General features: G+C 61.3%; 2 protein-coding genes across 5 annotated transcripts in view; one reads left to right on the top strand and one right to left on the bottom strand.

Annotated features, from left to right (window-relative positions):
- PISD (phosphatidylserine decarboxylase) overlaps positions 1 to 11,584 on the top strand; it is a 38,792-nt gene extending 27,208 nt beyond the window's left edge. For 2 of the 4 annotated variants that reach the window (XM_033097249.1, XM_033097248.1), the window contains exons 3-8: positions 6,941 to 7,106; positions 8,559 to 8,795; positions 8,941 to 9,079; positions 9,355 to 9,501; positions 9,767 to 9,927; positions 10,336 to 11,584. In XM_033097249.1, the coding sequence (XP_032953140.1) occupies positions 6,941 to 7,106; positions 8,559 to 8,795; positions 8,941 to 9,079; positions 9,355 to 9,501; positions 9,767 to 9,927; positions 10,336 to 10,560 (1,075 nt within the window). In that variant the 3' untranslated portion in view covers positions 10,561 to 11,584. Of the gene's footprint in view, positions 1 to 5,150; positions 5,350 to 6,940; positions 7,107 to 8,558; positions 8,796 to 8,940; positions 9,080 to 9,354; positions 9,502 to 9,766; positions 9,928 to 10,335 lie in introns of all 4 variants that reach the window. The other 2 variants (XM_033097250.1, XM_033097247.1) reach the window with 2 other exon arrangements.
- Positions 11,585 to 11,607: 23 nt separating this feature from the next.
- SFI1 (SFI1 centrin binding protein) overlaps positions 11,608 to 15,436 on the bottom strand; it is a 70,957-nt gene continuing 67,128 nt past the window's right edge. Inside the window, 7 exon segments of the mRNA XM_033097251.1 lie at positions 11,608 to 11,784; positions 11,862 to 11,973; positions 12,462 to 12,796; positions 13,953 to 14,184; positions 14,344 to 14,375; positions 14,377 to 14,416; positions 15,144 to 15,385. Of these exon segments, the coding sequence (XP_032953142.1) occupies positions 11,680 to 11,784; positions 11,862 to 11,973; positions 12,462 to 12,796; positions 13,953 to 14,184; positions 14,344 to 14,375; positions 14,377 to 14,416; positions 15,144 to 15,385 (1,098 nt within the window). The 3' untranslated portion in view covers positions 11,608 to 11,679.

The following is a 15,436-nucleotide window of genomic DNA, read 5'->3' as shown; positions in this document are numbered from 1 at the left end:
GGATCCAGATGAGGACAGGTGTGTGGGCTCTGTCTGCGTGCCCTTGTGTCCTGTTCCAGGCTGCCCTGGCCCAGCTGCCCATCTCTTCACAAGCCCTGTAGGCTCTTTCTTCCTGTTCTAAATGTTGCTTTAGAAACTAAATTCTCAATGGTCAGGAGAAGCTTGGGTTGGTTCCTTGTTCCGTAGCCCAGAGCAAGAAGAATGAGCCTCTGAGGCAGTCTGACCAATGGGTGGTGTGCCGCCCTGGGGCATGACCTGCACAGACCTCAGTGACCAGGCTCCTGAACTGCACCCCTTTCCTTGGTTTAACAGTATTCCCTGTCCTCCCCGAGAGAAGTGTTGAGGTGGTTCATTCCATCCCACCTTGACTTGGTGGGCATGGGGTAGGGTGCCGACTACGCAGGGTGGGGCTCCACCACCTAGTGGGGTAGAGAGTCAGGGCACAGAATCACCCCATGTGTTCTTCATCCCGCGTGCTCAGCCCAGTGGCCGACCTTGGCCCCTGGGTCTTGTTTGCTAGTCTACACGGGGGGTTTTGTTTGTCGGGTACATCTGCCTGGAGTTGAGAAGAATTAGGACTGGGGACAACCTGTGTCTTCTGGATGGGGTGTGGGAAGGAGCGAGGACTTGGATACCTTCTATCTCACTTGGAGGGCTAGAAAAGGTGGGCCTAGTGGCTGTCTGCTCAGTCCAGAGAAGCTGGCCAGCACCTGGAGGCTGGGAGCTTTCCCAGAGGGGCAGCTGTGGGGGAGGGTGTGGAAGGGGAATCCGAGAGGAGTGGCCCCAGGAGACCAACCCCTGCTGAGGACTCCCAATTTAGGAGCCCCCCAACCCGGTAGGGATTACTGGGGATGTCCCTGGACTGTGAACGGCAGGAGGCTGGTACCCTGTTCCCTCTTAAAGGGGCCTCCAGGTCCGGCAGGGCTGGGCTCGGGGGCGGAGCACAGCTCCGGGTGTCTGGTGTCCGCCCTCCTGCCCCCGCCCTGGCGGTCTGAGTGGCTGGAGCCCGAGCCCCGCCCGCCAACCCCGGCTTCCGTGGAGGAGCGGCGTCTCCCCGAGTCGGCGGTGCCTGGAAGCCGCGCGGGACGGGACGGGACGGGACCACCTGCTGGTGAGTGAGCCCGCTCGTGGGGGCCGCCTGCCCAGCTGCGAGGCGGCTCTCAGAGCCGGGGGGCCGTGCAGCGCCCGGCGGTGGGGCCCGCCCTACAGCTTCGCGCCGGGAGGCCCTGGGGCCTGAGGAGCCCACCCCACAGGCTCGATCAAGTTGTGGACTTCCCCGTCCGCCCCCACATGGCGGTCACGGGGCAGGCTGGATGAGCTCACTTCCTCCACATCGTGCAGCATCCCCTGGCCTTAGGGCCAGGAAAAGGGAAGTGCTCGCCTTGCCAAGGGCTCCACGGGCCCTGCAGCGCTGTGAGCCTCGGTGCCGCCAGAAGGGCCTGGAGTAGGTGCCAGAGGGGGATGGGAAGTGGCACTGCCCCTCAGTGGGAACTGGAGGTGTCACCATGTCGCCACCTGAGGGGCGGGGAGGGGATGACATGCTGCCCTTCACTGAGCCCCATTCCCTGCAGTCGCCAAGGATTGCAGGAAAGGAGGTTCCTTTCCTTCGGGAGAGTCCTGTCCCACCGCTACCTGCCCTTCCCTGGGCCTCCCCTCAGGCACTCGCGGGCCCATCCATTTGCTTCCTTTTCTCTCGCCCAGGGTTTCCTCAAGATGGCTTACCCGTTTCACCAGGAAGATCCATTTTCCTTTTCCCTGTTTGTGAAGTTTTGTCTGCTTCTAGCCCTGGAACACAGGGGAGGAAGTTTTGGTGGCCCCACCTGGGCGCAGCTGTGTAGTGGCCTTGCTTCACGGGGGTTGAAGGGTGGAGAAAGCTGCCCTGCCCTCCAGGGTGGGAGTGCTCAGAAAGGCCAGTAGGCACGTGTGTTGAGGGCACTGTGGTTTCTGCCTAGGCTTCAGGAGGGGCAACCCTGGCACCCAGTGAGATTTCCACTCAGGAAGCAGGAGCAAATGATCGTGTGGTGTCAGGCTGGACTCAAGCACGGAGAGCCTGCTGTGGAGTGACAGTCCTGACCCGCTCACTGCATTCCTGGCCTTGCCCAGACTCAGACCTGAATCTATCAGGTCCTAGGGAACCCGGCGGGACCCCACACGCCACCCGCACCCCCCACCTGTAGTCACTGGTAACTGGCCTGGGTCCATCCACCTGCTGCAGTTGGAACGTTCCATTCTACCAGGGGGGGTGGACTGTTCCCTCTGTCCTGGTTAGTGAGGGGTGAATGGGGGTGTTGCAGCACTGCTCGGTGTGAACCCCCAGAACAGCACGTCCTGCCAAAGGTGACCCCCCCCCTCCAGTGCCCTGTTGGGCCATTGCTTCCTACTCATAGGGACGCCCACTGCCCCTGTGGTTTAGGCTCCTCTGTCAGCGCTGCCGCCTTGGCCCTGTTCCTTCCATCCTCCCAGGGGAGCAAACCTCTGTCCCCCAGAGTGTGGGTTTGGAAAGGGAGGTGAAAGGTCGACAGCTAGGTCTGGGGGAATGAGGCTGCACCAAGCTCTTGTGTGGAAGTGAGGCATAGAGTCTCTGAGCCTCCAGGGGGTGGGCAGGGGAAATAAATGCCAGCGAGTGCCTGCGATTTGCAAGGCCTTCCCCCACTCAGAGTGCGGGTGTGAGGAAGGCAGCCAGGGTTTGCAGCAACCAGATCGGCCCCGTCCCCCACCAAAGCCACAGAGTTCTCATGTTCTGTATGGCTGGCCCTTAGGCCCTGTAATGACTTTAAAGTCCGACTGGTCACAGTCCAAGACTCACCTCCACAGTGTCCTTGAGGCTCTCAGGAGAGAAGGAGGATGTCTGCACTTCCCTGCTTCAGGGCACCCTCCTTTCAGGTTCCTCATCTGGCCTGAGCCCCCGCGAGTCACCATCAGAGCGCCAGAGGGACAGAAAGCTCCGGCTTGGGCTTCAAGTGCTGTCACAGGTCTGGATAGAAGTGGGGCTCTGAGATGGGAAGATGGGAGGCTTGGAGCCCTGCTGGCTGAGACGTGAAGAGTGACCTCTAAGGAACCCCTAGACTCCATCTTACAGCCCTGAGCAGGACAGAGGGTGCCAGGCTCATTTCCTGGGGGACAACTGAGTTCGTGTCTGCTCCCTGAGGACCTTTTGGGGCCCACAGGCCATGATTTGGAAGAAGCCTGATGCCCTGGTCTCAGTGTCCCGTTTAAAAGAGGAGGTAGAGGAGTGGCAGAGCGGGGACTGAGGGGGTAAGGACCTCCTGCCCCACCCCTCAGGGAAGTTCGGATTCTCTCCAGTACAGCAGTTCCTTGGGCTGGGCCCACTTGAGCTCCCTCTGCTGTGGAACTGGGGGGTGAGGGTCCGCCGGCCCTGGTGGGAGGCCCTGGGGAAGGATGAAGTGCAAGCATGGACCTCTGGTTTGAGGACTCGAGGCTTCAGGCCAAACGGGGGTTGTCCGTGGGGTCCTGAACGTGCCTTTCTGACTGTACCGCCATGGTCACCGTCCCACATAGTAAGACTGTAAGGAAAACTCGCAGGAGTAGACCGTGGCTCTGGTCCCCTCCTATGAGGGCCTCACTGGCCCCCACCAGTCAATCCCGGGTGTGCGCTCAGACTGAGCTTTCCAGTTTCTAGAAGCAGGAAGAGAGTCTCGTCTTGGGAGCCAAGCACCAGACTCAACCCCGATTGCCCGTCAGCCCTCTGGACCTGTTCCCTTGGGGAGCAGTATGAGGCCAAGGCCTGGTGGGCCGAGGGGTGTGTTTGAGGTGACCTGACCATCGTGGAAGGGACCGTTAGCAGGAGGTTCACAGGGCCTAAAGCTGGGGTGCCCGTAGGCCTGGTGGGTAGGTGCCCTCCTGCCGGGCCACCCACAGTGAGCTGTCCCTGCCACTCATCAAGGCCAGTGGCCTGCGGAGATGAGTGCTGATGCTGGGGCCTGGACCCGCTCTGGTCTGGGGGGGACCAGGCCTTGCCACCTCTTTGGTCAGGACAGAAATCCGTGTGTCTGTCCAGACCTTAGGCGGCCTTGTCCTGGCTCCCACAGGCCCCTGGACACCTGGGGTCTCGTCAACGGCCCAGGCAGGTGCTGGGCTGGCGTTTTCACCTCTGTGGCTGAGATGGGTTTGCTGGGTGTCATACCATCCCCTTGTGTGGTAGAGCCGTGTCTGAGTTGGGGCCTCTTGCTGGATCACAGCACGTTGACCACGTGGGGTCGTGAGCTGGGTCAGTGCTCTGCCTTCAGAGCTGCTCTGGGGCCTTGTTTCTTCACGCAAAGATGGTCAGGCCCCTGCCCCTGCCAGCCTGCAGCTGGGATTGGAGGCCAGGCCCACGGGGCGTCCTCCCTGGGGCCTTGACTCCCCCAGAGTGAGACAGCAACAAGCACGGAGTGTGTGCTCCTCCTGGCGTGGGAGGCGACTGGAAGGGCTTTATGGAGGCAGTGTGTCCTCCCAAGAGCCAGGACGCCCCTGTCGAGAGGGCTGTCTCCGTTCCCAAGCAAAGATGAGGAGGGTGGGGGCACGGGTATGATAGCCTCAGTCCTGGCCTGTTCCCATCTCCACACGGCGCCTGGTCCCCTCCCTGCCATCAGCTCACTGGAGCAGGCAGGTGGCCGCCTGGGGCAGAGTGAGCCAAGCTCAGGGCTGGTACTGCAGGACCCAAGCAGGTATGTGGCCAGTGCCTGTCTCCCAGATAGCCCCATCTCTACACTGGTTTTCCCTGAGGTCACATGGGTGCTCATCTTCCCAGGAGGCCTTGGGGACTCGGTGCCCAGTATGGGGGGCTCTGAGCAGAGGGCACTGTGAGGAAGAGCCAGAGCTGGTCAGATGCCCAGGGTCTCATCAGCTGCACCTCTCCTGCTTTTCCTCCCTCATTCCTCAGATGCTACTTTGTCACCTGAATGGAAAATGGGTCAGGTCCCGGCAAGGGAGGGGCTGCCCAAGCTGCAGACTGGGTGACGCTGGGCACCCGCCTGGAGCGCTGGGCTCAGATTCCCGCTGTGCTCCTTGGGCCCAGAAGCACCTGGTCCCCTCCCTGCCATCAGCTCACTGGAGCAGACAGGTGACCAAGCAGAGGGCAGAGTGAGCTGAGCCAGGGCTGGTGCTGCGGCCCCCAGCAGGTGTGTGACGAGTGCCTGTCTTCGTAATAGCCCCAACTCTAACCTGCGCCCCTGAGCCGAGGAAGCGGCCCACCAGCCACCGCGGGGCAGTGACAGCCCAGGAGCGCCTCTGGGGGGAAGGGAGGAAGGAGGAGGAACAAAGGCGAGTGTGCTGGCCCCGCCCTCCCAGCCCGCCCACCATGTGTCAGTCAGAGGCGCGGCGAGGACCGGAGCTCCGAGCAGCGAAATGGTGAGATGCTGCCGGCGGCCTCCTAACCCCGCTGTGCCCCGCTACGACCTCCACAAGGTCAGAGTTCATGTCCAGCGGCCCCGAGGTGGAGGTGGCGGCAGGGGCCCGGGGGATCAGCCCCCGAGGCTGGAAGGGCCTGGCCCAGGGGGCCTGAGTCGGAGAGCCCGCTTCAGGTACCCAGGGAGGAGATCGCGCTGGTGGCCCAGTGTCTGTGCTGCACCTTAACTGCTGCCCCCCCCCAGGCGCCCCCACCCCGCTCTGGTGTAGCGCTTCCGGGATTGGTCCCTGTGCTTCTGCAGTGAGCAGGGGGGTGGGGGTTGTGGGAGGGGGGAGCAGTGATTTGTCCAGCTTTGCTTGGCCCCCCACCCCCTCCCGGACCTTTTTAAAACACAGTAGGGTGGGATGGGAGAGGAAACTAACTAACGCAGGGAATCTGGGGAGCATTGGAGACGCGGCGCCTTCATCGCCATCACGGAATTGGGCCCAGCCATTGGCTCAGTTCTCCATTTTTGCTGCTTTTCATATCAGCTGAGATGTCTCTTTGTTCCTTGGTTTGTTCAGCAGTGGGGAACAGAGGACACAGCTTCTCTGAGCGTGCACAGGAACAGAGGGGTGCCTTCGTCAGTTGCATGTAGTCTTTTTACAGATGAGGAAACTGAGGCCTGGGAACATTTTCAGAATGGATGGCAGTGTGGTCTCCTGATGGCTCCACTGGGGCCTCAGGAGTGCTTTCTAGGGCTTAGGCATGTGACAGGGGACTTGGGCCTCACTGATACGCTTCAGGTGGCCAGGGTTCTAGTGGGAAAGCGGAGCCTGTGCTGAATGCACTGGGTTTGACTCCCCCAGAGACCTGGGGGACCTGGGGAAAGGCCCACCCGCCTTTGCTGAAAGGAGGGGCCTGGATCAGACCTGCCAGGTGGCCGGAGGGTGGGGACAGGTTACCCCTCAGTTTGGAGAACCTAACCTGATGAAGAATGACCATGCAGATAAATGGCGCAGTAGCTGTTGGGGTCAGGGGTAGTTTGTGTATGTGTGTGTTTTCCTTTGCGATTTTTTCAGGCCCAATCCCTTAATATATCAGATGAGGAAATAAGAAGCCTGGGGCGATAAAGATTTCCCCAGACCCTGGATTTGGGTGCTAGCAGCCCCCACTGCCATGTGCTGCTGTGCTGCTAGGGGCTCTGGGCGATCAGACTGTCTCCTGGTGCCCTGGGAGGTGGGGGCTGGGAGGCTGGCTCTGTACCCCGTTCTCCCTGTGCTGGGCCCAGGTGGTGCTGAACCCTGAAAGGCCTTGCTGGGGCCCCTCCCATGTTTTGAGCGGTCAGGAGCTGGGCCTAATCCTCTGTGTCTTGGCTGTCACATCCCCTGTCCTCCCCAGCTGGCAGGCAGGTGTGAGAGACCGGGAAGTGAGTGCCGACCAGAGGCGGCCAAGCCCTGACTCAAAATGAGGTTGGGATTGGGGGGGGGGGAGGCACGGCCAGTGCTGCCAGACTCCATTGAGAGGCAAGCTTGCTGAGGGTGGGGTGGGGGCTCCCAGTCCCTCCCAGACCCTGGCCGCTGACTCTGGCCATGGGTGACGTGTGCCCTGCAGGTTGCACTTCCCCCAGCTGGCTCTGCGGCGGAGGCTGGGACAGCTGAGCTGCATGTCCAGACCTGCCCTGAAACTGCGCTCCTGGCCCCTGACGGTTCTCTACTACCTCCTGCCCTTCGGTGCCCTCAGACCACTCAGCCGGGTGGGATGGAGGCCCGTGAGCAGGGTAAGTGTGTGCAGGCTGCTGGCCTGGCCCACCCCCAAGCATCCTGAGGTGGGACCCAGGAGACCCCAAAGGAGACAGATGCTAGAGGTGATGGCTCTGGGGGCTGAGCCCTCTGGGAGGGTCATGTTGAAAGGCGAGTTGGTTGAGAGGGCTGGTCGGTGGCCGTGTGGGTGGCAGATAGGTGACTGAGCGCTCGCTGTCTACTGCCTGCTCTCTCTGCCAGTGTTTATGCCATTTGGGGGCTCTCCTTCTGAAAGGAAACCACATTGGGCATTCAAAAAAATGGTGTTTGATTTCCTGTGTTCAGGCACATGTGAGCTTAGAGGTGATTTTTGAGAAGAATCCAAATTTCTGGATGCCAAGGGTAGTTAGGAAACCTGCAGCCTGTTTGGGCCCTTATGGTTGGGGATGACTTGGGGACCTGGGAGCCCCAGGCAGTTCCCTGGAGAGCAGGCTGACACCAAGGAGGAAACCTTGCTCCTGAGCCCTTGGAGAACCCAGGTGGGAGTTATGAGGGCTTGAAAGCTCAAGGGCCCTGGGTATTAGACCTGGGGGCACTTGGCAGCTCTGGCCACTCCAGTGGACAGGACTCAGCTGGGAGGAATTCTGGGAGCCACTAATTTAGTACCTCCTAGAGGTGTTTAAAGTTGGAATGAAATTACTTTTATGCCTTGGGGATTTTATGTCTTGGTTGTGTTCAGATAAGCAGCAGCCACCACTTAGAGGCAGGTCCCACTATATCAGTGGCACCTGGAAGGGTTGCCTGGCCCTGAGACTTTGGCTGGAGGGGCTGATTCCCTCGTGCCCCAGTCCACACAGCTCTGTGGACTGGCCCGTCACAGGAGAATGCCGCTGAGTGCCAGGCGGGATCAGCAGGGTCTGTCCAAGCCTCTGAGCCTGGCCTTGGTGACAGTGACAGGTGAATCTGCGTGATGCCCAAGTCCCTAACCTTGTGTGTGTGTCGGGGGGTCGGGGTGGGGGCTGGTGTCCTGCTTCCTGTTAGGACAAGGGTGTGCGCTTGGGCTGTAGCCGTTCCCTTGCGCCCGGGGCCTCCTGCTCCTTTCTGTGGTCTGGGACGTAGGCAGCACCACCTCCTGCCACAGCCTTTCTGTGCGGGTATCAGATCCATTTATGCTCCGTCCCCCGGTTCAAGAAGTAAGACTGTGCTGGCCAGTCTCTCCCCAGGGACTGGGACAGCTGCTGTCTGACCTCTGCATAAAAAAACGGGACACCTGAGTTGTAAGTCACTGTGTCACGGTCCCGCCAGCACTCGGCTGCTCAGAGTGTTTGGCAGGCTCAGTCTGGTTCCTCGTGAGAAACAGCACATCACAAAGCCAGCATGGGGTGCCTGGGCCTCCTGAGGTGGCCCGTGGGGGGAAGCTGACGGGGCGGGCGGCGGGGGAGGGCAGTGGGGTCTGAGTGTGCCTAACACCCGCCCGCCTGTGGCCGCAGGTGGCCCTGTACAAGTCGGTGCCCACGCGCCTGCTGTCGCGGGCCTGGGGCCGCCTCAACCAGGTGGAGCTGCCGCACTGGCTGCGCAGGCCCGTCTACAGCCTGTACATCTGGACCTTCGGGGTGAACATGAAGGAGGCCGCCGTGGAGGACCTGCACCACTACCGCAACCTCAGCGAGTTCTTCCGGCGCAAGCTGAAGCCGCAGGCCCGGCCCGTGTGTGGCCTGCACAGCGTGGTGAGGCCCGGCCCTGCCCTGCAGCCACTCCTCCCCCAGAAACGCCCTGCCCATGGATGGCCTGGTGGGCGTTCCTCCCAGGGAGGGGAGGCCCTGCCCTGTGTCCCCTCCCGTCCTGACAACAAGCCTCTCCTGGCCCTTCCAGATCAGCCCATCAGATGGGAAAATCCTCAACTTTGGGCAGGTGAAGAACAGTGAGGTGGAGCAGGTGAAGGGGGTCACCTACTCGCTGGAGTCGTTCCTGGGCCCGCGCACCTCTGTAGAGGACCTGCCTTTCCCCCCAGGTGGGTTCTTGCCTGGTCGCAGGCAGGGGGTCCTGCTGCAGTACAGCCGGCTGGAGGGCAGAGCGCGAAGCTTGGGGCGGGGCGGGGCGGGGCCGGTCGGGGAGGGAATGGACGCTGGGAAAGCTGGAGAAACTGAGGGCTGGTCCCGGACCCGGAATCACTGCCCAGAGCTTCAGGGCCTCCCTGGAGCCTGTGTCCAGGCTGCGTGCCAGCCCTGTGCTGGGTGGCGTCAGGGGCTTGTCTGAGAACCTGGCCCTCGTGTCTGCTCCCCACAGCCACCTCCTGCAGCTCCTTCAGGAACCAGCTGGTCACCCGAGAAGGGAATGAGCTCTACCATTGTGTCATTTACCTGGCCCCCGGGGACTACCACTGCTTCCACTCCCCCACTGACTGGACTGTGTCCCACCGGCGCCACTTCCCAGGTAGGCCAGGGCCAGCAGAAGGCTGAGAGCTGCCTCCGTGAGCCCCAGACAGATGTCCTTAGCTTCTAGGTGTCAGGGGACCCAGGCTGCAGTTTTGGGGTGCTGAAACTCAGAGTTGATTCCTTTAGTCTGGCAGGGAGTGCGCAGTGGGGGGTAGGCTGGGGTCCAGCCCACTCTGTATCTGGAATGACATGAGGGTGACACTGGGCTCTGGGAGGCTGGTCCTCCCACTGGATGGGGAGTAGCAGTGCCCCTGCTTCCACAGGCTCCCTGATGTCCGTGAACCCTGGTATGGCCCGTTGGATCAAAGAGCTCTTCTGCCACAATGAGCGGGTGGTCCTCACCGGGGACTGGAAACATGGCTTCTTTTCACTGACAGCCGTGGGGGCCACCAACGTGGGCTCCATCCGCATCTACTTTGACCGGGTGAGCAGAGCCCAGGCCCTGCTGAAGCACACGGGCTGGGCCACTTGGGGTCCCCCTACCCTGTCTCCTGTGCAGTCAGCTCTGTCCTGACAGTTCTAGGAAGGGCTGGGCCCTGAGCTCCTGCTCTGTGCACGCTCCGCAGTGGCCCTCGCCCGTCTGGAGGTGGCTGGAGTGGGAGGGAACTAACCTCCCCGCCTGGCCCTTTGCTTCTGTCGGGGACCAAACGGGAACATTGACCTAGGGTGGGGCGTGCTGATTGGAGGCCCGGTTCCTGGACTGTCTGGAGACGCAGCCGATGGTCTGAGTCGCTGTCCCCACCTCCCTTTCCAAGCTGGGCTGGGGACAGGCAGCAGAGGTGTGTTCACGGTCTGCGAGCAGGTGCTCACATACTACCCTGGCCTCCCCCAGGACCTGCACACAAACAGCCCACGGTACAGTAAGGGCTCCTACAACGACTTCAGCTTCGTGACGCACGCCAACAAGGAGGGCATCCCCATGCGCAAGGGGGAGCACCTGGGCGAGTTCAACCTGGGCTCCACCATCGTGCTCATCTTTGAGGCCCCCAAGGACTTCAACTTCAAGCTGAAAGCGGGACAGAAAATCCGATTTGGGGAGGCTCTGGGCTCCCTCTAGAGCCTCCTTCCTGGCTGCAGCTGCTGAGGGATCTTTTCCAAACAAAAATGGGAGGGTCTCTTTGAGGGGAACCTCCCGGCTGTCTGGGGAGGGGACTCTCTCGGGCGTGGGGTCTCACCAGGCAGGACCTGGGTGACTTGTGTCTGTCTCAGAGACGCAGGTGAGGCCAGGGCCCCATCATGCCCTAGGCCTGCATGGTCTCTTCCCCCCCTAAAGAGAAAGTCAGTGCCGGGACGATCTCAGATTCCCTTTTGGAGAGGTTTTGACCTCTGTTGTATAAACTGGAGACCCTTCGTCTCCTGGCTGAGCATTGTTGGTCTTGGTTTCCGTTGAAGACGGTAAGTGGTGACGTACCTTTTTGCTGCTCCTCCCATCACTGCTTTTGGCCTGTCCTGCACTGGGTGAGGTGCCTTCCGGCACTGCCCGTGGGCCTGCCCCCAGAGCCGGGCCACAGGGCCTTGAATGCAACCGCTTTCTGACCCCCAAGTCACCCGCCCTGCTCGTTGGGAAACCCTGTCTTTTCTCTCCACACTTGTGGCTGAACACGTCACCCAGGTCTGCCAGTGTCTATCGAGGATGGTGAGCAATGGTGAGACGCTTCGCAGGCCCCAGTGAGTGACCCTCTGGAGCCGGCAAGTTGTCTTTCCAGCGGGCAAGTCCAATTACTGAACCCATGTGAATGGGGCAGGCAGGCTGGGGTGGCCGCTGTGGGCCAGGGAGAGCGTGTGCCCCTCCCCAGATCCAGACCTACATTAAATATGGGAAAGTTGCTGCTATTGATTCAGGGGCTTGTGTTGGAGGCAGAGGAGCCTTGGTCTGTTGGGTGGGAGGGGGCGGGGGAGGCAGGGTCAGTGCCTAGAAAACCTGTCCCCAGGTAACAGGTAAGCCATCCTTGGGGAGCCACTGATGGTGGGGACAGTGCCAGGTTTCATGTCTCCTGGGGACTCTGAATTTCTCCTGCAGGAGAAGCCATTTGAATTTTTTCAACTGTATCAGTAGCACAGTATTTTTGTATGAAAAGTGGGAGACTTCTGAACAGTAATTCATTTAATTGCAACATTTTGAAATAAAAAAATAAAACTTGATCTCTGCATTGTTCCCGGAGGTGGGCGGAGGCCTCTAGCAGAGAGCTCGCCGCAGGGCCTGGACACGGGCAATGCAGGCGTCCACGGGCCGGCGCCAGGCCTGGAGCTGTGCAGCCAGCTGCTGGATGTGCAGTTCCACCTGGGGGCCAGGAAGGGACAGGCCGAGCTGAGAGGAGGCACAGCCAGAGCCCCTCCCAGGGCCGCCTGGGGCCTCACCTCCTGCAGTTCTTCCTGCACCTGCTGCTCCGCTTCCTGGTCTTCAGACCTGGGCTCCTCCCGGCTCAGCTCCAGCCACCGGCGCAGGCTGCTCGCTTGCCGCTGGTAGGACCTGAGGGAGTGAGACCTGATGTCCGCCTGGCTGTGCCCTTGGTGGAGCCTTAGGCTTGGGGAGAAGCCCATCAGCTTCATCTGATTCGGGAGAATGGCTCCTGTTCCGCTCTCAGAAACCCTCCCTGTTCCCCAAAGCTGCTACTCCTGGTGAGGGTCCCCAGCCTGGGATTGGGGAATATGGGCCCGAAGACCAAGGCAAGACAGGACAGGCCACTGCATGCAGTTGGGGCCCAGGCCTGTCTTCACACCTTTTCCTCCCACATCATACAATCACTGGGTAGACCAGTGGCCCAGCTTGTACGTGACCCAGTCAGGTTCAAAGTTTTGCTCAGCTTTGTCATCCCACAGGTGGGATGCCTGGCCTTCCACCTGGTATGGGGGCTGGCAGTGCACAGCACGGGCAAAGGAGCCCTGGCATCCAGCTCTGGGGAGGCAGCACCCAGCTGTTCCCTGTGGGCGGCTGGCAGGGCTGCTCCTGGGTCTTACTGGAGGTTCTGCTTCGTGGTCTGGTAGTCCTGCAGCTGTTGCTGGATGCCCTCAAGCTCAGCCTCCAGGTCGGCGTGGCCCGGGGCCACAGAATACGCCTGAGCTTCACCACCCTCCAGGCTGGGTCCAGGCTGAATGGAGGGAGCCTGGGTGCTGGGAGTGGCCCGAGTGCCTGCTGCGCTGAGGGGCTTCAGGTACACGCCTGTAGTGTCGGAGCCCAGCCCGGGCCGGGTGCTTGTGAAGTCCCCAGGCAGGAGCAGACGGGAGTCGGGGACACTGGCTAGGGATGGGGGGGCCTGGGGTGTAAGCCCAGGGGAGGTAAGCCGTGCTGAAGCCTGTGAAGGAAGAACAGACACTGAGCAGGGAAGCTGGGGAAAGGCCTGCGATGGGACGCCGAGGCTGTGCACTGCAGGGGAGGGGAGGGGAGGCAAGGCCCTAGGAGCTGGGCGCCCCCCGAAGCCTACCTCCAGGGCCCCGACACTGATGGAGGAAGTCCCACAAGCCACCCAAGGAGCACCCCTTTCCCCCCTTCCTCAGGGCCTGGCTCAGCACTGCCCCCAGCAGCTGTTTCACTTACAGGCCTTTCACCCCTGCCTCACTCAGCTGCGACCTTGCCTTTCAGTGAGAAAAGTGGTTGGAGGCAATTGTTCTCCTTGTCCAACCGCCTACCTACAATTTGGCTCCATTCCCTCCTGGTGACGACTTGTCCTCTCTGCTGTCACCCCTCAGCATTCCCGCAGCTCTGCCCTTCAGGCAAAAGCTCCTCGCGGTGGCCCAATCCCGCTGCCGTCCTGTCCCCTGCGTTACCGAGCGCGGGTGTTTTCTCACGCCCCCCTGCCCAGACTCGACTTCGATGCCACCTGCCTCAGAGCTGCAGCCCCCCTGGCCCCCCGTGACCCCACTGGTTCTCAGGGGTTTACCTTCAATCTATGCTACAATTCTCAATTTCGATCTGGCCTTCCCTGAAGGCCAGACTCAATCCTATTGCTTTATCTCAAATTTGACAGGTTCAAAACATTCTTCATGCATCGCCCCAAATGGGTCCCCACCCTGTTTTCCTTCTTTCAGTAAAAGAACTTATTATTCCCAGTTATCCAAGTCAGAACCAGGGGCCGCCCGGACGCCTGCCTTCGTTCCTACAAACCTAGTCTGCCTGTCCCACGTCTGCAGCCCCAGCACCTGTCGGGCAGTCAGATCACAGCAGCCAACCAGCCTCCACAACTTGCTCCTCTCCTGCAAATCCAGACTTGGCCCAGGCCCTGCACAACCCTCCACCACGTGCAGTCTTTCGCGGGCGGGGGTCTCTGTCCCCACCAGACACATGACCTCATGCACCCTCACTTGGTGAAAGAGTGGCCTCCCTGCAACTTCTCGAGCCAGGTGTGTTCCAGAAGCAGTCAGTACAGCCATGGCTACAGCATCGAGGACACAAGAGCAAGCCCTGAAGGCCAGACCCCAGAACGGGACCCCAGATGACCGGGGAAGACTTACCCCAGCTGGTGTGTCCACCCTGCACAGCGTGAAGGAGGAAGGAGGCAGCAGCTGCAGGCCTGTGCTCACTGTGGGGGGCAGCTTCAGGCCGGGGGGCCTGGGCAGGGCTCCAGGCTGGGGCGGGGGGCTGCTTGGGATCAGTGCCGTCTGAGCCTTTGCCAGCAAAGGCCTGGTCAGGGAAGGGCGTGCTGGCTGGGCCACGCCGAGGCCGTGCTCCCTCAGCGCCTCAGGCCTGAGCAGAGAGAAGGCAGGAGCTGCTCAGGCCACGGTACCCTCCTGAGGAGCAGGAAGGAAAGGGGGCCGCCTGGCCCTGGAGGGAGGTACCACGTGCTTTTGTGGGCCCAGGACCACACGATCTACCCGTTCCCAGAAGGTGTCATACCCCAGGGGCCTCTGGTTCTGCAAGGGCTCCAGGAGAAAGTCCTGGGCGTCGCGGCTGCTTCCTTGCCAAGCGGACAGCATTGCTGGGAAGAAACATGGGCCCGTTCCTGCAGGCTACCCAGGGGCTGCTGGGGGCCTGAGATCTCCGGGGGGTGGGGGGATTACCCACTCTGAACCCTCCAATCTGGAGATTGAAGGCCAGAAAGGCTCCTGCCCGAGGTCAGCGGGTGAGCTGGGGTGGGCCTGGGTCACATGGAACTTCTAGCAATTCAATGAGGTGAGCCTGATGCCCCGGGTGCCTCACCCCACGTCATCTCATTTGACCTGCACAGCAACCCAGGTGACACAGGTGCTCGTCCCATGTCACGGGGGACGGCAGGCTAGCAGCGTCGGGGTGAAGCAGGCAGGGCAGGACAAGGCCTGGGCCAGTGGCCCTCCTCACTAGCGACCTCTTCCTCAGGCTCAGACAGCACTGGTCACTCTGGGGGCCAAAAGCTCCATCAGCATGGGGTGGGTGATGGGGCAAGAGCAGGGGCACAAAAATGGGGTTTCCAAGAGGGAGCCTTTTTCCTGGCTGTAAGGGAAGAAGCGGGCCACTGGCAGGTCTGAGGGCAGGAGGGTCAGGCTGCCCCACCGCTATTTTTCTTGCTATGTGCTTTCTCTCCACACCTGGGAAGGGCAGCTCCTGCTGGAGACAGAGGTCCCAGCAGCTCAGCTGAGATTCAGGACCCAGTGTCCTTCCTACTGTACAGTCCAAGCTTTTGCCCCAGGTGGGAGCCAGGAAGAAGAGGCGAGGGATGGGCTACTCACAGCTCCAAGAGTTCCGGGTCCCCGGCATCCAGGGCCAGGCTGCCCAGAGCTCCCCGAGGCCCACGAGTGGCTCGTGGCCTCCTGGTCTCCAGGGTGGCATCCCCAGCCCCAGCACTGATGTGGTCGGGAAGTAGACCTTCGAATGTCACTCTCCTGGGCACAGTGTCCCTGCCTGGGCCCAGCACCTTCTGTTTCCAGAGCATGGCACAGCGACGGACTGCCCGGTGGAGACTGTGCGCCGCCTGCAATGGCCTCTGTCAGCTCATGCCATGTCCTGCCCACGGCCCAGGAGA

This window comes from Rhinolophus ferrumequinum, chromosome 25 (genome assembly GCF_004115265.2).
Source record: "Rhinolophus ferrumequinum isolate MPI-CBG mRhiFer1 chromosome 25, mRhiFer1_v1.p, whole genome shotgun sequence".
NCBI classification, from domain to species: Eukaryota; Metazoa; Chordata; class Mammalia; order Chiroptera; family Rhinolophidae; genus Rhinolophus; species Rhinolophus ferrumequinum.
The sequence above is the reverse complement of the archived record's forward strand: the minus strand, read 5'-3'. Positions and strand labels throughout refer to the sequence as shown.